Raw genomic sequence first — 21,508 nt, 5'->3', positions numbered from 1 at the left:
ATACCCTGCACAGATCTGGTTCCGTGTGGAGCCATTCAGTACAAAATCAGTGTAAGCACTTCCTCTTTTTTTCCTCAGGTTACTATGTTGCCCATAATCATCTCTTTGGATTTTGAATGGAGGCAGGTGTTTAGCTGCCCCTATACCAGAATTGCACCACTTACGTTGGGACTCTTCTGCACTGGGTAGATGGTTTGAGTGGTGGTGTTTCTGTAGGGTTTTGCAGCAGAGTAACCAATTAAAAAAATGTCTATATAATGTTTGCAGAAGTAGGTCCTAAAACATCAGAGTAGTTTTGTAGAATTAATTGGCACTGGTCAAGTACTAAATGTACTCATTTGTATAAGTGTTTCCAAGATAGTAGCCTAAATATTGACATTGTTGTGTTTTAGCTGTCAGCATTTTTAAAAAATAATTTTGGCTATAAGTTTTATATTGCATTAATAACTTGTATACTTAATGATTTACTATAACATATGTTACACTGGCCAATAAACCAGTTGCATTCAATTATTAAAATTGTCTCAGGGTTTTTTAATCTTCAACTGTATATATAAATAACTTACCCATAAATGCATTTTCAGATAGTGACAGAGGACCAGTTCTGTGGCCATCAAGGCAATGATATGTATGATGAAGAAAAAGTGAAATACACTGTTTTCAAAGTATTAAAAAACTCCACACTTACAGAATTTGTTCAAAATCTTTCTCAAACTATGGTGAGTTTTCTGTAATATGGTATCTAGCCATCTGTATTATTTTTGTTGTCTGTATTTCCCAGGTATGTGATGTTCAGTCATAGTTTGGATTTTTGTTAACTGATTGGTTTTGACCAGTTCTAATGAAATACCTTAATCTATTTTTCTCAAAACCTTGTTCTTTTTAGGGATTTCCACAGGATCAAATACGGTTATGGCCAATGCAAGCTAGAAGTAATGGCACTAAAAGACCAGCAATGTTGGATAATGAAGCAGATGGCAATAAAACTGTAAATATTCACTGATGAGAGGGGGGGAATTATTTCTCTGTCTCAAAACGTACAGTTTTGACTGTAAAAATGTAACTGTAGAAAATCAGAACCCCAAGCGATTTGTAATAAATAATTACCTTTCTAATACAGTAATCTTTATTTTGGGGGGAGATTGTAGGTTTTTGAGAGTTGATTTTGTTTTCCGTTTTTTTTGTTTTTGGTTTTTGTTTGGTTGTTTTTTGAGAACAGATAGGGTAGATCTTTGCCTTGCCACAGCAGAAACAGTCATTATTTTACCTGCTTGTTATATGTGCTAATAGATTTAAATATATATTACTGGTATTTCAAATAATAAAGACAAGGGCAAGCTTCCTTGAATATGCTATAAAATATTGCACCCAAATATCAGTAATAATATGGATACTAAATGTTGTACTGACACATGCTGTAATGTTTGTTCTAGCAATTGTAATGGACTTTAAAAAAACAACAAACCCTTTTAAACTGTAAATATTCAGCCTCAAGAGTCCATTTCAGATCAAAATCTGTAGGACATAAAGCTTATTTAAGAAACCACAGCACAATACTTGTTGCTGTTATTTTTACTCTAATTAATAAACTTCCTGTCATTATAACTTAAAAAAAAAAGGATTCTACCAATGGTGTAAAGTTCTTTGAAGTACTTTGTTTAATTTTTAATGTATTGAACTGATCAAACAGCACATAGTATTTTGTCTATATTGAAGTCTTCTACGGGCATTTTTTACTCATTCTCTTTTTTTTATCTTCCATTTCTAAACAAACAGATGATTGAGCTAAGTGACAATGAAAATCCTTGGACAATATTCCTGGAAACAGTAGATCCAGAGATGGCTGCTACAGGGGCAACGTTACCCAAGTTTGATAAAGATCGTAAGTGTATATTCTAAAGCATGAAAAATCCAAAATCTCTCTTTCCTTCCCTCTCTCTCATTGTGTTGCAGTCTTCCATGGTAGAAATAGATTGATTTCAAATTGTATTAAGTATTAAAAAGCATTTAATCTACTATATATGGATGTTTATTTGGGTTCAGTATGTAAATAGTATTCTGAAAAAAAGATCTGGAAACCAGGTTGCATGTTGCTTGTCAGCTAAGAACATTTTTGTCATGCTATTATTAGCATGAAAGTGGATTTTACAGCTAGATGAGCTTCAGATGTGCTAAGATTAATGCTTTAGTTGAAATCAACTTGTTTCTCAACTTGTAGATGATGTAATGTTATTTCTGAAGATGTATGATCCCAAGACTCGGAGTTTGAATTACTGTGGACATATCTACACACCTATATCCTGTAAAATACGTATGTCTTCAAACTTTTCCTCCTTCAAAAATTTCTTTGAAATTTTAAAATTGCCAATTATTAATGTAGTTCTTTGCATTTGTTATCAGTTGTACGTTAAAATCACAAGTTGGAAAATAAAAAAGTTAAGGCTTTTACAGCCGTGTTAGTGTAGTTGTGTTGCACATGTAGTGTGTGTTAAGTGTGTTATAAAATATGCAAGATTTTACAGCATGGCTGCCGAAACAATCAGTCCTCAATTTCCTAACTCTGAAATATATTGTGCGACCTAATTATTGAGTTAGCATAGTTTAACATCCTTTTATTTTAACACAAGTTCAATTGTCTATACTCCATTGTCTGTACTCCATATGCTTCAGCTAGGCTTTGTTCATACCACCTTTTGAGATGAATGGGGTGCAAGAAGTGTTGGTTCTATCTTTGTTGCTGCAATTTATCTGGAGACGGTTATCTAAAAAACTTAAGTTATTGGGGTAAGAGCATATTGCTTGATGCAGGGATAATTATATCTTTGTTACCATATTAAAATTTAGGATTTTATTGTATGGTTGTGAGCACAGCAGATGTTTCAGACTGTGTAAAATTTTGGGATCTACATTTTTCATGCTAATAGGGGTTTTGGGTTTTTTTTTCTTATCATGAGTGCTACAATTTAATGAGAATTGTTGAGAGTTTTGGTGCAAAGTGTTCTGCTGTAATATTTGTAAAATGCCCTTGTATAATTTATCCCAGCAGCAGCCTGAGAACAGCAGCCCCTGTGCCTGTCAGGTTGAAGGGGTGGGGGGGTGTAGTTCTGCTTTACACCAATCCTGTTAATGTTAATTCCTGCTCTGTCCCCAAACAATGCAAGTGATGCAGCTCATTAACAATGGCTTAATTCAAAATGCAATGTTTCAGACTTTCCATTTTCTTTTACTCCAACTATGTTTGTGGGTTGTTTTGTTTTTAAAAAAAGAAAAAAAGACAAGAGATTAAATAATCTTAAAATGGGGGGCGGGGAATCATTATTTATCATGTTAGCTATATAGAATTTCCTCAAATTAAATAAAAACCCTAAAACAAAAGCAAACTATCTTTTGGACTCTTTCCAATCATGGAAAGTTTTGGCTTAAGAGAATTATTTTTCAGAAAGCTGGGCATATGAGCAGTGGTTGGGAGAAGGTTATAATGGAAATCTTTCTGTATCCTAACCTATACCTTTCATTAGTAGCAAAAGTTATACTGTACTAAATATTCTTTTCTTTTTTAATAGGTGACTTGCTTCCAGTTATGTGTGAGAGAGCAGGATTTCCTCAAGAAACTAACCTTATCCTCTATGAGGTTTGAATTATTATTCCTACAATAAATCTAGATCTGTTTATTAGCAAGTTTTCTATAAGAAAAAACTGCCATGTAATATGAAAGCTAAGAATTTCACTAAAATAGCACTTAAGTTATTTCAAATACAATTTAAATAAATATGATTTAAAATACATTCAGAATCATCCTTAAACTTTAAAGAAGTCAGTTTATGCTGTGAAAATTTAGATTCCATAGGAACCTGAAAATTGGACAGTTTCAAAAGTGGCTTAGGTTAATGCTAGCTCTCTTTTAAGATAGATTGGTTTAACCATGTGGTCTAATGTATCATATGAGATTCATCTGTCTCGAATGAACCAGACAAAATTCTTCTTTGAAGTTGATTCAAAACTTTATTATTAAGACAAGTTGAAATTTATAGTCATTCACTGAAAAGAAATAATCTATAAAATGCATTTGGTTGTGTTTTTATTTAATAGGTTATTTTCTGATCTTCTCAAGAGTATTTACAGTCTCTTTTAAACTGGGCCTGGATATCTGGAAACTTAAATGCTGAAACACTGGCTCTGACAAGTATTGCTATGACAGTTTGTAATAAGAGTATATGGTGTTTTTTACATCAGAGTTGCTAATAACTTACTATGTGCTTGCATACCTTGTCATGGCCTTGCCACAAAGCTGGGTTGAAGGGCATTGTGAAGGTTGTTAGTATCCCTCTTCCTAGTGAATTGAGAGTTACGTTTCCTTAAATATAATGGCTTGATTGAACATTCTAGCAAAATGCTTTAAACTGTTCTTGTAGCTTCTGCTTATTACAGCTAACAAAGCAAAGTTTTCACTGATAAAAGTGGTATGCACAACAGTGTATTGCAAATTTGCTGTATCTCAAAATTTGTCCCTCATATTTTGGGAAAGTATCAGTAAAAACCTAACTTTGAACTAGCAGTTAGAAAACAAAACAATAAAGAATTAACTTATCTATATGGAAATTTTGTATTATTAGCAATTGCTAGCATTAAATCCATGGATGTTCCCTGAGTCGCCAGACAGCAGAGCTGCTGCTGCTTGCAGGGTTGGTCTGCATACTTTCCGTGCCCCACCTCTGCATCTGCAACTGTCTAGACTTGTCTCCAGCTGCGGGGAGGAAATGTTGCATTTTCCCCTGCCTCTGCCAAATTATACGAGGCAGCAGGCAAGGCTTGGGAGTCCCCACCCCCTTTCGCAAGTATAGGAGTTAAAAAAAATATTTGTAATACTTGTTTTACTGGGATTTGAACTTTTAGTGAAGCCCTTGTTACTGTAGGAAGAACTCTGATGTTGAGTGCCTGCCATATTAGCAGCCATATTACTGCTCTCTCACAGGTGGTTGAGGGGGAAGGGAAGAAGGGTTAGGTACATACAGATTTTCCATACTGACAGGCAGAACTGCTACCATCTACTTCCATATATGCACTTGCAAACTTAAATGTAACTTAAAATGTGTAAAAGCATCTTCTTTCAGAGGGGCTGATTGAGGATCACAAAAGATTCTAACACCCAAGGTGATGCAACCAATGGTACCTGTATCTTAGTAACATACAGTACCTACCTGCTTTCTACGGTTAAATTGTATGTGCTTAATACTCCTAGTTTAAAAGGAAAAGATAGTCTGTTATCATAAAAAGGTTACACCTTGCCGAAAAAACTAGTATTACTTGGATAGTCTAATTCAGAAAGCTATCCATGTTGAAAACTGTCTTTAAACTTTGGAAAATATTTAGTACCTAGCCACTATTCAAATATAATGAACTATGGTATGTATGTACTCAAGCTAGTAAGAAGAGAGAGAATTTAATGCAAATTCATCAGTAAAACTGAACTATCCATCTCCATCAGAAGCAATGAAATTTATGAATTAAATATAATCTAAATTTAAAAACATCACAGTTCTTACATACTCCCATTTATTTACATTTGAAAGAAATGATGCATTATCCTGCATTATTATCTCTTTGCCAACTACCTGTTTACTATTTTGTCATTTATTTTCTCTGCACAATCAGAAATGAGTCTGATTTTTTTGTGTGTGTCCTTTTGGTTTTTACTGCAGGAAGTTAAACCCAATTTAACTGAAAGAATTCAAGACTATGATGTGTCTCTTGATAAAGCTCTTGATGAACTTATGGATGGTGACATCATAGTGTTTCAGAAGTATGTATTTGAGAAGATGGCTATAATTATGTTTACATTACCTGGTTCACATTAAGTGAAAGTTTCTATTTAGCAGTTCTAATAGTGGTTTACAAATAAAGCATCGTTTTCTAACAGCAGATATATTATCAGCAAATATCTATTCACTGGTCGAAAGGGGGGAAATAATTAAGCTACTAAGATTGTTTAGCTACCAATTCTGTAAGAAAACCCTCCCTAAAAAACTAATCATCAGAATGTCTGAAATTCTACAGCTTTGCCCCTAAAGCCACCATAACTCAGAAGCTGCAAATCTTTGGTGCGGTTCAGATCTTAGTCTCTATATTGTCTCCTGTAGAAAACGCTTGACTTTTGGGAGCTCCTCTCAGACTAAACTAAACTGCCTTCTCTTTTTTCCCTCACTTGTACCAACACGTTGTTTGTGCTCTGGCCTGCAGTGATTAAATGCTCCTGATTTAAGTGAGCGTGCATTCTAGAAGTTAATAGGGATATCAATGCTTATTGGAGGCTTCTCCAAGGCAAAAGGATAACCCTGCAGTTTTTATATCCGTTGAAGGGATCTTAACCTTGTTGGGGCTTTAAATTGGCATTTCTGTGCGCTCACTCCTGGTCACACCCAACTGTGTTGCTCTTTTTCTCCATGGGCTGACAGTGGGTGGAAGCCAGCTAGTCTATCTTCAGCACTCTTACCCCAGATTATGTGAGATGAATGTATTTCTCATGTCATGCCTTGGAACTCGCATTCCCTGTTGACCCAGTTGGTGTTATGCACCTTTGGCTGGCTGCTGACTTTTGGGTAAGTGCACAGCTTGTACCCTGGTGCTATTCCTCTGCCAGAGAAGGGGTACCAGTCAGTAGTGACCCAAACCAGTGTCTATACAGATGGTTCACATCTGTGATTCAAGAGCTGCTATCCAGCCATTCTGCAAAGTAAACAAAAATAATAAAGCTATAGTGAATACATCAAACATTCTGGCATGTTGCCTTTCTTGGGAGGAGGGGGGGAAAGAGTACTATTTGAATGCCCCTCTGAAACAAATGAGGTTGGCATGCTACCAGATTGGCAAATAAGTGAGTATAGTGTGTAGGCATGCTAGAAGCCCTGGCCCAGAGTAGATATATTTGAAGGGTATGGAGCACTACCGACTTTCTTAGTTCTACTGTGTACAAAAGGTGGCTCTGAAGATTTCCTAACTTCATTTCTGTATTTCTCAATAGTGTCACTGATTTACTGTAGAAACATATGTAAAAGCCCTAGTTATTTGTATTTGTGTACATAATGGGACAATTTGTCTATTTTTGTAGAGATGACCCAGAAAATGACAACAGTGAGCTGCCAACAGCAAAAGAATATTTCAGAGACCTTTACCACCGTGTTGATGTAATTTTCTGTGATAAAACCATCCCCAATGATCCTGGATTTGTTGTTACTTTGTCCAACAGAATGAATTACTTTCAGGTGTGTATCTTGTGTTGTAGCTGTCTGTTTTAGAGCATTTACTACTCATCACTAGGGGCCACAAAGGATTTTTTTTTTCTAGTCATGTTTGCTACTGGCTTCTGGAGCATTTTCATACTGTCCTCTTGAGTATTAATATGTTGGCCACAGCTAAAGTTGCAGGTTTTGGACTGGGCTGCTATAATGCTTCATTGCAATGATACGGCATTGACAGTGCCATGGGCAATGCATGCTTTACCTGTTGTGGCATGTTATAGGATGTCCTTGTTCTGTATGACTTGTAGTTATGTATGAGTATTTGAAGTGGTGATTTTGGGCATTCCTTGAGAAAAGGATGGCCTAGAGATTTAGGGGACTAGAGACTGCCTATAGTCCACCATACTTATCCTTTTTCTTTCTCGTTTATGTTTTCCCCCTTTGCAATGGTAAGTAAAATCAAATATAGGAACAAAACCAAGTTCAGATTAATTAGTGGGTCAGGATAACACTTTCTGTATTAAATACTCTTAAAAATAGTCTTTTTTTAGGTATGGACTGTTTTCATTTACATGCATCTACTTAGCATGCTGTGAATACTAATGGAAACCATTCCAGCTTTTTTTCTATACTTTCCAAAAATGACATTATAGAGATCTGGACATCACAGAGTTAAGAAAAAAATAATTCAGTTTAAAGATATTTTGTTTGTATATTTCCTCCCATCAGCTTTGAGATCTGAAAATAAGGGTTTTTTGTTTTGTTTTTCCCTGACTTCAGTATCCTAATCAATTGTAAATATTCTGCAGGCTAAATTTATGCCCTTGTTTTAACTTTGTAACTGCACTAATGGTACTAGCAAAGCCTCACCAAAATTATACATTTAAAATGGTCAAAAGGGAAAAATACTGAAATAATAATTAATAGTTCTGCTAATTGTGATTTAGTAGAACTACTGTGTTTTAGCCAAAATAGATCCTGTTCATGCCCCATAGTTGTTGTTGTTTTTTGCAGTATCAAGAAACACTGAAGGATGCCAAATTTATTTTTGACATTGAAGATGGCAACTGAGAGCATCTGCATGCATCAGGGAGCAAATAAGTGCCATTTTATGATCACTGTTGTGATTATATCTGCTTTCAGCAGTCTGTTTCCTATTTTGTCCCCTGAATTGCTAATTCTTTTATACCAGTTGTGATTGGACAATTAATATTGTGGTGAACTATGTGCTGCTTGTGATTTCACAAACCACTCATTTTCCCCACAGCTACAGTAATAAATGGAAGGGTGAAGAAAACAGGCAGAGTTATTTCCAATTTTCCTACAAGGTATTAAGGTCTAGGATCTTTATTGTTATTTAATAGCTTACTCTTTTATAAAAAGGGAGCAAATAAAACTGTCCTATGCTAGGCATTTAATGGTTACTGTACAAGATCTAATAGGATGTCCACCATCTTGAAATACCAGAGACCTCAGTTCCTGAATTCCATCACCACTAGTGTAGGGATTAGGTATTACTGTTTTTCTCTCACAAGATTCCCTGAGCCTTACAGAAAGTAAATACAGACAATACTATGCATGACCAAAGACAAATCAGTAACATAAATGACTGAAGTCATTTAGAACTTTTAAAAATATTTTATTTCCACAGGTTGCAAAGACAGTTGCACAGCGACTTAATACAGATCCAATGTTACTACAGTTTTTCAAGTCCCAAGGGTAAGATGAGTTTGTATAAATATAATGTTTTAGCTTAAATTTGTCACTTTTTTTGTTTAACATATCTTTAAACTGATTTTAACACAGGGATAGGCTTAGTAAATTCCTTAATTATTTAATAGCATCTCCTGTGTTGTCACAACTAAATCTTTATTTTCAAGAACTTTAAATGGGCATTCAGTTGCATGTTATGAGAGTTGTGTAATATTGTAGACCAAAATGATATATAACAAGAGTATTAATCTAGATAGCTGCTTAACACTCTGCTATATAAAACTAGCGCAGCAGATATATCTTCCTCTGAGTAGGTATGGGTTTGGCATGCATCTCTTTGCAGCAGTTTGTCTAGCTTAGTGGTGCCCAAACCTTTAGCACTACACGCCAGATGACTGATGTGAAGTGGGTCCATGGACTGGATCCAGTCTGTGGGCCAGTTCTGGCATGCATGAGAGGTCAGGGCTGGATTGAATCTGGCCCAGTACCACCATATTGTGGATGGGGCCTGGAAGCTCCCAGCTGCCTTCACATGCCCATTGGAGCCCTGTGACACCAGTCCCCCATGCAGGACCATGTCATCTGACCCATGGGGCTTGGAAATTTGGTAGTGTGGGAGCAGTGGCAGCATTAATTGCTATCACTTTAGCCCCCATCGCTAAATTTCTGGGCCCTTAGGGAACCCCGCAGGCCAAATGACATGGCTCGATGGTCTGGATCAGGCCTGGTGTGGGGAGCACCCCAGTCTAGCTAGTTAGAACAACTGTGGTTGCTGACCATAGGGGAAATCATTGGGCATTTATACGTGCGCTCCAGGGGTGGGGGAGGGGGAGTCACTTTAATTAAAGTGGCTCCAAGAGCTGCTGTAATTAAAGCACCCTAGCATCTCATGTATTAGCATCCCCACACTTTGAGATGGCACCAGGGGCAATTTAACTAAAGCTTGTCAAATGAGCGTTAGTTAAAACACCCCTGCTGCCATTTTGAAGTGTGGGGACGCTGATACACAAGACATGGAGGCTGGCTGGAACACGCTAATTAGCATACTCCAGCAGACTCAATTAATCAAGTCTGCTCAGATGCACTGTAATTACAGCACATTGGAGCAGCCTCCCAACACGTCTACAGGCAGCCTTTGATTTTAAAGGATCCTAGCCATAGTGGCCTTTGGTATCAAGAGACTGAATATGTTTCATTCAAGAAAGATAGATAGATTTTAAAACTATTAAAATGTATATGGTAAACTACAGTTCTAAAAGCTGTTATGTTAGATTTGGCTTCTGATTGGTTCAGAATAGTTTTGTTATATTATCAGAGTTAATAGGACACTGATTTGACCATGCCTTTCTAAAAAAGGTGGTAATCAAAAAGCAAAACATTACAAATATTTTCTTTTTTATTTACAACTAAGGCTGTGATATATTAGGTTTATTTTTGGGCTCTGTTTGCACTGCTAATTGCAGACTTCAGGTCTTTGGTTTATAATGGAGAGGAGTACTTTAAAACAGACAGGGAGGAAAGAGAATAAAACACCCTGCTCCTCCTAAAAGTTGATGCGATTTGCACTCATAAATACCTTAATTTCAAAAAATTGCCTGAGCTCTCTAAACATAACGATGTATAATTTGGACAACTGTTTCTTATCCTCTCAAATGTTATAGACAGCTAAACTTACTTCACATTCCTACTGGTTATTTACTGTGTAGAGAAGAATGATGAAATGATGTTGATGTGGTGTTTTCTTCTGTAGTTATAGGGATGGCCCAGGTAATCCTCTTAGACATAATTATGAAGGTACTTTAAGAGATCTCCTGCAGTTCTTCAAACCTAGGCAACCTAAAAAACTTTACTATCAACAGGTACGAAACTTCATTGTTGCGGGGTGGGGGAGGAAGCAGGAAAGGGGAAGGAAAATGTGATTGTCTTTACAAGCCTGTTTTAAAGTGTGTGTGTGGTTTTTGTTTTTATTCCTCTCTTCCCTCAGCTCAAAATGAAAATCACAGATTTTGAAAACCGGAGAAGTTTTAAGTGCATATGGCTAAATAGCCAATTTAGGGAAGAGGTGAGTACGGTTTTGGCTACTGCTAGTAATTTTTTTTACATGTTTTTTCATATATATTTTATATACAGTTAGTCATTTTTATAAAACATTTAATAATATATTGATAATATATTGTACATATGTGATAATGATTAAGTATGCAGATGTTTGTTTGTTTTTTTAATTCTTGTGCCACTTAGAAATTTAACAAAAGTTGCCTCTCTTATTCTCTGGGTAACATGCTAAATATGTATATTGTCACCAACTTACAGTTCCTAAGAATAAGGATTGGAAAAAGCAAGGTATTTTTTTGGCATATGTTTGTTAGTAATAAAATCTGTTACACAAGCATTAGTGTGAAAGTCAGAATTCAGCATGTTTTGTCCTTTGTGGTTATTAACTTTTCAGTTTCTCTAATTTTTTTTTTTATTTTAAATATTATATAGGAAATAACGCTATATCCAGATAAGCATGGGTGTGTACGGGACCTCTTGGAAGAATGTAAAAAAGCTGTAGAACTCTCTGAGAAGGGTTCGGGGAAACTAAGGTAAGTACTGCTGGAAAGGATATTGATTTTCATGGGTTTGACTATTCATTTAATCTAAACAAAAGCTTTTGGGGTTTACAGTATCATGAAAATATAGTGCAAATTAACAGAAAGTCTGGTGTTATGAATTTAAAACCTGTATTACAAAGGGCTTCAAAACATCTAATGCTGGAATTTCAACCAAGGTAAATAAGTTAAGATTGCATAAAAAAAATCCTTTACTTTTCCATTGACTAAAAATATACTGACATTTAATGTTTTTTGTACTTGCCAGTTTGGACAGTCTATAAAATTATTGTGTTTTCTAGCAGCTCAGGCCACTCACTTTTCAAACATTCAAAAAATCCATTGTCATATAATCTCGGAAAATATAAGTTACGTCTGTCAGTATATGATGCAGGTGCACTGATTCTTCATAGGAGTTAAACTATTTCCTGGTAATTGAAATTCTGTGAGAGTACTTTTGGTAGAAACATGTTTTTAAACTAGTAACAAAAGATAGGGCCGGTTTGCTCTTTATTTAGAGCAGTTTCTCAATCTCTTTTAACTTCAAGGCAGCCCTCAAAAATGCCAGCTCTTAGTCGTCACTCATTGTTTACTACAGAAAAATAATACAGCAGTTTTTCTGTTGCAAATAACTCAAAGACCACATCAGGGCAGAGTATTTTTAACGGTATGGATTTTTGTTTGAAATCCCTGTGTTTGCCTGTTCACCTAACAGTGCTATCATTGTGTGGCGCCCTTGAAAGGATCTCAAGGATCCTCAAGGTGCCATGACATCCTGATTGAGCATCACTGCCTTAGATGCTAACTAATATAAACTATACCAGTAGTAATATAATTTTAATTCTGGTTGTAGTAATATGTTACAAGTTTATTAGATCAGTGGTTTTCAAAGTGGAGTAGGCCTACTCCTGGGAGTATGCAGTGCTTAGCCAAGGAGCTTATGCCTAAATTTTAATAATGGTGTTGGAACTTTGGGTTGGTTAATACATGAATAATGACATTGCTGCACATTGATGTCTATGTCAACACTTCCTAAGGAATGGACATGCAAAGAGGGTGTTGGGAGTGTGAGCAGCACTGTTTTACAAGTAAAGCAGTATGTGGCCAGAAAAGTTTGAAAACCACTGTATTAAACGAACGTTATACTGATTCTTTTCTTTTCTTTTTTTTTAAGGCTGCTAGAAATTGTAAGCTACAAAATAATTGGTGTCCATCAGGAAGATGAGTTGTTAGAGTGTTTATCACCTGCAACAAGCCGAACGTTTCGAATAGAGGTAAATCTTAAGCAGCATGAATTACAATTTTCAGATTGTTCTCTTCTAAGCAGACTAGCTGGCTTGCATGGTAACTTTAAAACAATTACACTAAAGAGGAACTTAAGGTTCTTTAAACCTGTAATGATTTATGCCCAAATAATTTTATGAGAGAAAATTAAATCTGTACAAGGAATAATCCATAGTCATTAGCCTCTTCATCAGCAATTCCCAGGTTCACACAGGGCTTGTGCTGTAAATTTTTGTGCTCAGCACCTAATTTCCAAGTTGTAAATTTGTGCTTGCCTGCATACTTTTTCTTCCTTTCCTTTTAATTGGGGAGTTGTGTTCAGTTAGGTTTTTGAGCTAGATGACATGGTTTGAGCCTCAAGACTTTCTTTCTTTTACTTAAAATGATTGAAGCAATCAGCACTTAACTTGTATCAAATTTCATAAGTATGGAATGAAATTAAGCCATAAGTATAAATTTATCACTAAAAAGAAATGAGGAGGAGTGCATAGGGATATTGTCATAGCCACCACACAGAAAACATTTGATTTGTGAAGTCTCTTTGTGTGGCAGGGAAATAACTTCATGTTGAGGTCTTGCATCCTGGCTCTGTGACAAAAAACCCATGAAAGGAAGCTAAAGGGAAATTGCCTCTGACATCCATTCCTTATCCCACAAACACCCTGAAAAAAATGGCTCTTAAATGACCTTTTGTCACTGAAGTTCCTTTTAGTTTAAGATGTGTTGTTTGGTTGGTTATAGATGTTAAGACTATGGATTGCTTATGTTTTTACATGTTAAAGTTTTCTTGCCAGTTTTAGCCTATCATGATCATAGTTTTGTATCTGAATTTAGGAAATCCCTCTGGACCAGGTAGATATAGATAAGGAAAATGAGATGCTAATCACAGTGGCACACTTCCACAAAGAGGTTTTTGGAACATTTGGAATTCCATTCTTGTTGAGGATACACCAGGTATACTATGTTTCCTTCATTCCTGTATAGGATTCTTTTATTTAGTGTCTTCATAAATTTCTGTACAAAAAAGTAGAACACTGATGCCAAATATATATATATATGGCAAAATATAATTCCTATGGAAAAGGTTCTCAAACTATTCAGTTATGAAACTTGTTCTGAATCCATTCCAAACTGCAGAAGAAAATGTGTGGGAGAGTGGCTTATGACAGTGGCACTCAACCTTTTGGGCCTGTGAACCAGATGAATGGAGCAGGTCTGGTCCTTTGGCACCAGGATTGGTCCATGGGGCCCAACACTGCCCCCTCCCTGCCCCAAACTCCAGGAGCGGGCCCTGGGGCCACCTCTCCTGCCCCTGAGCATTAGCATTGGTTCCTGGAGCCCCGGTGCTACCCCCACCTTTGGGATTGGTTCCTGGGGGTCTAGTTCTTCCCCCTCCCAGCCTTCCACAACAGGATTGGGCCCTGGGGCCCCGTGCCCCCCCTGCTTGGGCCTGTGCATTGGGATCAGGCCCTCAATCCAGCATGCAGGGCCCAGGGCTTCCAATGGGTCTGGAAATTTGGTAGTGAACTGTGTCACTGTTCCTTCACTGCCAAACTTCCAGACCCGGTGTTGACTGCCTCTGGTTTATGAATAAGTTATTGAACTATGATCCAGCAGATTAAATTTCAGTTCCTGGTTTTTTTTTTCTTCTTTTTTTATAACAGATTCCTTCTGTGATTCTCAAATCAAATCACTTAAATGTTTCTGCTTCTCAGTTCTTCATTTATAACACTTCCTCCTTCCCGTTCTGTCTCCTTTGTATAATTAGATTATAAACTCTTCATGGCAGAGTCTGTTTTTTAGTACGAGTTTATATGTCTGCTACAATGGAGCCTTTATCAATTCTGGATTTGTGGTCTAGCTGTAATAATTTTAAAAAGATCTTTGTCTTGAAGTTTCGCCTGATTAGTGCTTGCCTAAGAATGAATTATTTGGCTCCGATGTGAGTTATGTGGTTATGAAAAACGAGCACATTTCGCTTTCTGTGTACCTTTTCCAACATAACTTTATCAGCTTATAATTCAAATGGTTTATTTTAAATTTTGTCATGCACTTCATCAAAGACAGAAACCATTGCAAAAGTGAAAAGGCTTGGCTTTAATTTTGAAAGTTAACTTCTTTGCTTTTTTTTATTTATGATTCCAATTCAGAACCATATATAGCCTTTTAACTTTAATAGTATATTAGCAAGTCTCTAGTGCCAGTCAATTAAAAATACTCCCAAGCTATTTTTTGGTTCTTACATATCCATTTTTATGAGTATTTATCTAGTTTTATAAGATTTGGTTTGAGAAATGTGTGCATTTCCACATTTTAGAGGGAGGGTTGTAGATGCATATTTTATATGTGCATAACAGTACCAAGTGAATATGTGCATTATTTTGAAGGAGGGCCATATTTTATTCTTCCCTTTCTCTAGTGACTGTGTTACTGATGTTTTCTGGTTCCAGTGCATCATCTCTTGGGGTTTTATATTATAACACAAAACGGATGCTTCAATGATAATGCTAATTCAGGCCAAAATTGCAGCGTGGTGGAGATAGATTGTATTTGCATAAGTGTTTGGGTTTTGTTTTGTGGGGGGGGTTTTAACACTAGCTTTTTTCTGCCTACTAAACTTCTTCCTTTATGTCTCAGTCTTAACCTGATTTAAATGCCATAAGTTATATACCATTACAACTAAACAAGTGAAGTGTTTGATCAAATTAGAGCAATATTGAAGATAAGCTACTGATGATAAACTGAGAATCAAAACTGTACATGCTGTATGTTGCCACCAACTAAATAACATTTATGTAATTTTGGAAATAACTGAGTAATGTGTGTAACATATTTGAATGCAGCATGGGGAAAGAACCAACACAACAGTCATCCAGTTCCTTTAAAAAAAAATATATCAAGCTATCTTGTTGAATTGATAGGGTGAACACTTCAGAGAGGTGATGAAGCGGATTCAAACAATGTTGGACATCCAAGAAAAAGAATTTGAAAAGGTAACAGTCTAGTGGGGAAGGGTTTTTGTTGATGTTTATAAATCCTAAAGTTAAAAAAAATCATAATACAAATCAGCCCAGCTAATTTATCAGAAAAAAATAAGATTCAGTTTAGATCAACTGTTTTTGGGATTGTCTGAATAAGTGGCAGTAAGCAAGGAGAAAAAGTGCTATATAAGAATTTTCAGTTTCCTCTTTCCTTGCTTGGAAACCATGCCACAAAATCAATCCATTTTCTGCTTTTGCTGAGAGGACTGTTGCTTCATTTATAAAGTTTTGCTTTTATCCAAACTCTTGATAATTTTGTTCCTTTTTGAAGTTTAAGTTTGCCATTGTAATGATGGGTCGGCACCAGTACCTAAATGAAGATGAGTATGAAGTGAACTTGAAAGATTTTGAGCCCCAACCTGGTGAGTAACTAATTGACCTGACTTTATTCTTTCAAACTGCAGCTGTTGCTTTGCTGTTTGTTATGCAGTCTGTTGTAAAGCAGGACTTTAATTTAAGAAACAAAGAAGCTTTGTTGCTCTCTGTACATAATAATCAATGATCATAATCAAATGTTTGCTTATATACATATAAATATTTATATACAGTTAAATATAGTACATCACTCTTCTAAGTGTATAGATTGCTTAATATGAGAGAATATTAAACATCTAAAAGCAAAATACTTGCATACCATGTGTTTTCCCAAGTGTGTCCCCAAGTGACTGAGTATTGCATTAGACAAAGCTAAAAGGAAGCTGCAGTGTCAGCTGTTATTTTTGCTCTATTGTCCATCCTATCCTACTTTGCATACTTGATTTCCACACATTTTTCATGGAGTAACATAAACACTGTATTGCTATATATAGTGCAAGCTGCATTCTCATGAACATTTTAAAACTAAGACTGTCCCAAACAAGTTGTTGATTTCTTATATTTCCTGTAGAGTTAATGTAGTCTCTGTATGTTGCCAGTGAATGTGAAGAATCTTAACAGGAGCAGGACATTAGATAAGAGAAATTAATGCTGTATAGAAATATAGTATGCCAAATTCAGCTGTGCATCTGTTTACTAACTTGTACTTAAAGTTCTGTTCACCATGCTAGCATGGGGAGGTGCAAAACCATTGGAACCTGTGGGACTTGTATGCATTCAATACTGAGTAGGGCTTTCATTCTCTCAGGGCTTCTCCTGAGGATAAAATAGCAGTTGAGGGTGAAAAAGGCCTGATTTTCAAAGTAATTAATGGACTGTAGAAACAAAATTAAAAGCAGCGTTGTTTAACCTGATATAGTCAATAATGTATAATAAGAATAATAAGGTAAACTAGAATGAAAAGAGCAATGCTGAAACTGGCAGTGAAAATCGGAAGATGCTGAATTTGTAACTTGCAAAAGTTAAACATAGACTGTCTCCCTCATGCTGAACTGAACAAGCTAAAGCCTTGGGTCTGTCCCAGGCTTTAACTAGACTGACTTAGCACATGTTAACAATGGCTGTGCACCTCTACACTTGACTTTTCAAAAAGTTGTCTAACACTTTCTAAAAATACTTCAATTAATCCTAATCTAGACAGACTGAAAATGAGTGGTATGTTCTGCCACTAATTAAGTAGTGTGTGGTGTTTTGGTGTTGGACTGTCGCTCTTTACAGGCATTAAAGTTGAAGAAAAAAACATTCAATTGATCAAAGAACACAGCTGTATGGTGTGCTAGAGGAAATGCAATGGTTGATGTGAAAGGCTTCTACAATCCTTTTGTTGCGTTAATATGGCAAGACTTAAGATGTTTCATAAATTGCCATGCAGAAGGTATTTGAATGATTTGTACCAATTAAACCCCTGTTCCCTCTTTTCTTCCCTTTTCTAGGCAACATGTCTCATCCAAGGCCATGGCTAGGGCTTGACCACTTCAACAAGGCCCCAAAGAGAAGTCGCTACACTTACCTGGAGAAAGCTATTAAAATCCATAACTGACTCACTTAACCCATTTGTTCAAGGCAAGGGACAACAAATAAGTGTGTGTGTGCACCTTTTTAACAACAGTAGAACTTTGGTACACGTGCACTATATCTGAAGTCTTCAGCAAGAGGATTTGCTGCTGATGTTAATTTTATTTTGTTGAGGCTGTTCAGTTTGGCTTCTCTGTATCTATTGACTGCCCTTTTTGAGCAAAATGAAGGTGTTTTTATAAAGCTTGGATGCCAATGAGAGTTATTTTATGGTAAACGTAATGCAAGGCAATTGTCAGCATAATGAGGGAAGAGTTTAGTAGACCAGTTGACATTGGCAAAATATTTGTCTGTAGTACGTTTATAGATGGCATAAGCTAGCTGGCTGCCCTTCCTGGTGTGGTATTCACCATCACAGCAGCTAGTAAGTCTTATGTTTAGACTCACATCGGATTTATTTCCTTCAGTTATACTTTAAAATGACATTTTTGTGCATTTGTAAATGCAAAAAACTCACATCATCAATAAATAGCAATCTCTACTTCATTGTGTACATTGTTGGCACTTATTCGGGATTTTTGTCTCATCCAGTTGCATAGAATCTTTTTAAATAAACTAGTTTTCATTTAATTCAATCACTACTTTGCATCCCGTTTTGCCAAATGGATGCTCTGAGTCCTAAAAGATATTTGGGTCTTTTTATTAAATTTACAAACCTTGACACATACAGTTAAAGTTTACTATGTTGTCTTTTGACAAATAAAATGACACTCGAAGTTGGCAAAAGCAGGTGAAAGGATTATAAATATAATCGATTTAGTTAAAGAGGAAAGAGATGGGAAAAACACAAGAAATAGCCTTTTAGCACAGAGGGCATGCTCACTAGTGTTTAGTAAGCTGTTGAATTTGTAAAAAACAAAAAAAAAAGAAAGAAAAAGAAAAAAAGAAGAAACAGAAAAAAGAAAACAAAAAAGGAAAAAGGAAAAATGAAAAAAATGAAATTGTATATTTAATGAATGAACTTGTACAATTTAACACTTGGAGGTTAATTTTGTTGGGTGAGTCTGCAAGTGAACTTCACTGATGTTGATATTCATTGTGTGTAGTTTTATTTCAGTCCCCAGACTGCTTCCTTTTCTTTTGGAGCTAATGCCAGCCGCGTGTCTAGTTTTGAGTGCAGTAAAGATAGAATCAGCAATTCACACTTCTTAATTTTACATTCTTTTTCAGTATTTTATTTTGTTTCTGTAGCCGCAGTGTACAACAACTCTTCCTGTATATTGCCTTTTTTGCTGGAAAATGTTGTATGTTGAATAAAATTTTCTATAAAATTTTACTTCGGTGAGTGATGACATGGACATTGAAGAAGATTTCTGCTCTTCCTGGAAATACAGTTTGGGAAATGTTTTCATTTGTAAGGTTTTGCTGAAGATATTTTTTTCATTTTAATATTGCCAATGTATTAACTGGGTTTGGTTGTTTTGAAGTTTGAGGGGATTTTTGTGGGCGGGGTTGTGGGTGGGGGTGTTTGCTTCCTAATTTTAGCTTAAGAAACAAAAGTTCATAGGAGGGAATCATGTACAAATAAGATGAATGGAAAAATATTTTACTAGTTTGTTTGTAAAGCTTGTAGTAGAGTCTTTGTAGTAGACTTGACTCTGCCTGCCTGTACAAAATTTTGTGGTCCAGATTCTCAATTCTAATATTATAAAAGGTGTAAGGTAAAACCTGGAGTCTCTAAAGGTAAGCTCTCTTAATAGAGTGATAGATTCCTGTTGTATTGTGCTCCCTGTATTCATAATCATAAGCGTTCTTAGACGCTTCCTTTCTTCCAACCTATCAATAAACATATAATAGGGGTTATATACATGTTATGGCCTTTATAATTTTTTCTGAAATTTGGTTCTGGTGGTTATTTAAAAAAAACAGCTCGCCAGAAGCATCAGTTCTTAAAAGTTTTCTTAATTTCAGTTTTTAAATAAGCTTACTCACTTTCACTTTTATTTTTAAATACTTTTGGTGATTGCATGTTGTGTGTTTAATCATGTCTTTTATCTTTCCAGTCAAGGTAAATTATTTACATTTATTTTTGTAGGTTTGAAAGTATGATGTGGAAAAAAGTGCTTTAAATGGTATGCCTTAAACAGATAATTGATGTCTCTTGATTCATGGTTGTGTTAAACTGGTGAAGATTCTGATGCAGTCCGGAGCAATCTAGTCCTTATTGGGTGTTTGGATTGTCTTTTAAATGCCCTCAGTAAATACCAGGATTTTCAGAAAATCTAGGTAATTCCATTCAGAAGTGATGTACCTTTCTTGAACGGTAGTGTAAGTATAGTCAAATACCCCACCTCATTCTTTTAAAATGATTGAATGTTGACTCGCACAGTGTGGTAACATTGACCCTTAGCTAAAATCTTACTTCTTTTGTCCTTTAGGAAAAAACATCTTTTTCAGTGTTGTCAATAAATGTTTTAGTTCTTTCTGAGACAGAGGGATGGATAGATTTTTTTTTTTTAGTTTTTTTAAAGATGCTTAGTTTCACATACTTTGCTATTGTGGTTATTGATAGTACTTGTGCATTAACTCTGAACAGGAATTTGCATATTAGAAGGCATTTTGCTTCTCCAACTTCCTTCTTCACTGAGGATTTTGAGGTGACTTTTAGAGTGCAAGTAGTATTCAGGGGCAGAAATCCCTAACACAACAAAGGAAGGCAGGGTATTATCTCAGGTGCAGTATCTTTGTTCAATTTAATAATTTACAAGAATACAATGTCATTTTCAAAATAACTAATTTCCATTCTAGTTTATATTTTATCATAGCTGAGTAGCAAAAACTGACTGCAACAAAAGCAATAAAACAAAAAGAAAATCATGCCATTTGTTCTCATGTTATGCAGGATCACAGCAGCATATTATAATGAGAAACCTGAATTGTTTTTATCAAAATAAAAATAATTGTATGTTCCTTAGTGCCTTTATTTCCAGAGGATCTCAAAAGCGCTTTATAAACTAATACAGATAGGATGAGTGAACTAAAGTAGTGTGTGGGATGGAAAGTAGCAGTCAACTTGGTATACTTCCTACCAGTGCTCACTAGAGTTTTGGCTACCACCAGCTGGGCAAACTCCTACCATTTCAAAACATGACGCACAAATTTCAGATTTATTTATTTATTTATGTATTTTGAAAAAGACGCACGCAGAGCAAATTACTTTGGGAACTCAGTGAACTGTATCTACCTCAACCCTTTTCCCTTCTGAGTTGATGCTACTAGATTTGAACCTGTAGTTCGAGAACCAGAGAGCCTTCAGTATTTTAAACCTGAGGCTTGGACCATTCAGTCTGTCCTATGGGTTTTATGTTGGCTGCAGTAATCAGTAAGTAGATATTAGCTATGCTATGCTTTTTATATTTAACATACACATGTTAGAAACCATATTCTATAGAAACTGTATGTGTTGTAAATAAAATAGACTAGAAAACACTGAATCTGTGTCTGTGTTCACTCATTTACTTTTATACTGGAAATTATCTTGAGTCAAAAGCTGTTGATTTTTTTCAAAAATCATGACAGCTTGAACTTGATTTTGCAGAATATGTTTGTCTCAGATTCCAGAGTTTTTCTGCAAAACTACTTTTATTATATGAATGGTGGAGCTGGCTGGAGAGAGACCATTGTATTTCATAGTTTCATAGTAGCTAGGGTCAGGAGGGACCTGAACAGATCATCTAGCCTGACCCCCTGC

The 21,508-nt window shown here is 35.8% G+C and overlaps 1 protein-coding gene across 2 annotated transcripts in view; it reads left to right on the top strand.

Moving 5' to 3' along the window:
* The window catches only part of USP7 (ubiquitin specific peptidase 7), a 59,899-nt gene extending 41,147 nt beyond the window's left edge, over positions 1-18,752 (top strand). For both annotated transcript variants that reach the window (XM_014519799.2, XM_025203145.1), the window contains exons 15-30: positions 585-719; positions 887-988; positions 1,777-1,882; positions 2,219-2,311; positions 3,564-3,631; positions 5,700-5,800; positions 7,106-7,259; positions 8,887-8,954; positions 10,699-10,807; positions 10,933-11,010; positions 11,436-11,536; positions 12,717-12,816; positions 13,661-13,780; positions 15,748-15,819; positions 16,139-16,229; positions 17,676-18,752. In XM_014519799.2, coding sequence (XP_014375285.1) covers positions 585-719; positions 887-988; positions 1,777-1,882; positions 2,219-2,311; positions 3,564-3,631; positions 5,700-5,800; positions 7,106-7,259; positions 8,887-8,954; positions 10,699-10,807; positions 10,933-11,010; positions 11,436-11,536; positions 12,717-12,816; positions 13,661-13,780; positions 15,748-15,819; positions 16,139-16,229; positions 17,676-17,782 — 1,605 coding nt within the window. In that variant the 3' untranslated portion in view covers positions 17,783-18,752. The remainder of the gene's footprint in view (positions 1-584; positions 720-886; positions 989-1,776; positions 1,883-2,218; positions 2,312-3,563; positions 3,632-5,699; positions 5,801-7,105; positions 7,260-8,886; positions 8,955-10,698; positions 10,808-10,932; positions 11,011-11,435; positions 11,537-12,716; positions 12,817-13,660; positions 13,781-15,747; positions 15,820-16,138; positions 16,230-17,675) is intronic.
* The last annotated feature ends 2,756 nt before the right edge of the window (positions 18,753-21,508 follow it).

The sequence above is a fragment of the Alligator sinensis genome, unplaced genomic scaffold (assembly GCF_000455745.1).
Source record: "Alligator sinensis unplaced genomic scaffold, ASM45574v1 scaffold73_1, whole genome shotgun sequence".
Classification (NCBI taxonomy): Eukaryota; Metazoa; Chordata; order Crocodylia; family Alligatoridae; genus Alligator; species Alligator sinensis.
Note: the sequence above shows the minus strand (reverse complement) of the source record. Positions and strands in the feature narration are given on the sequence as shown.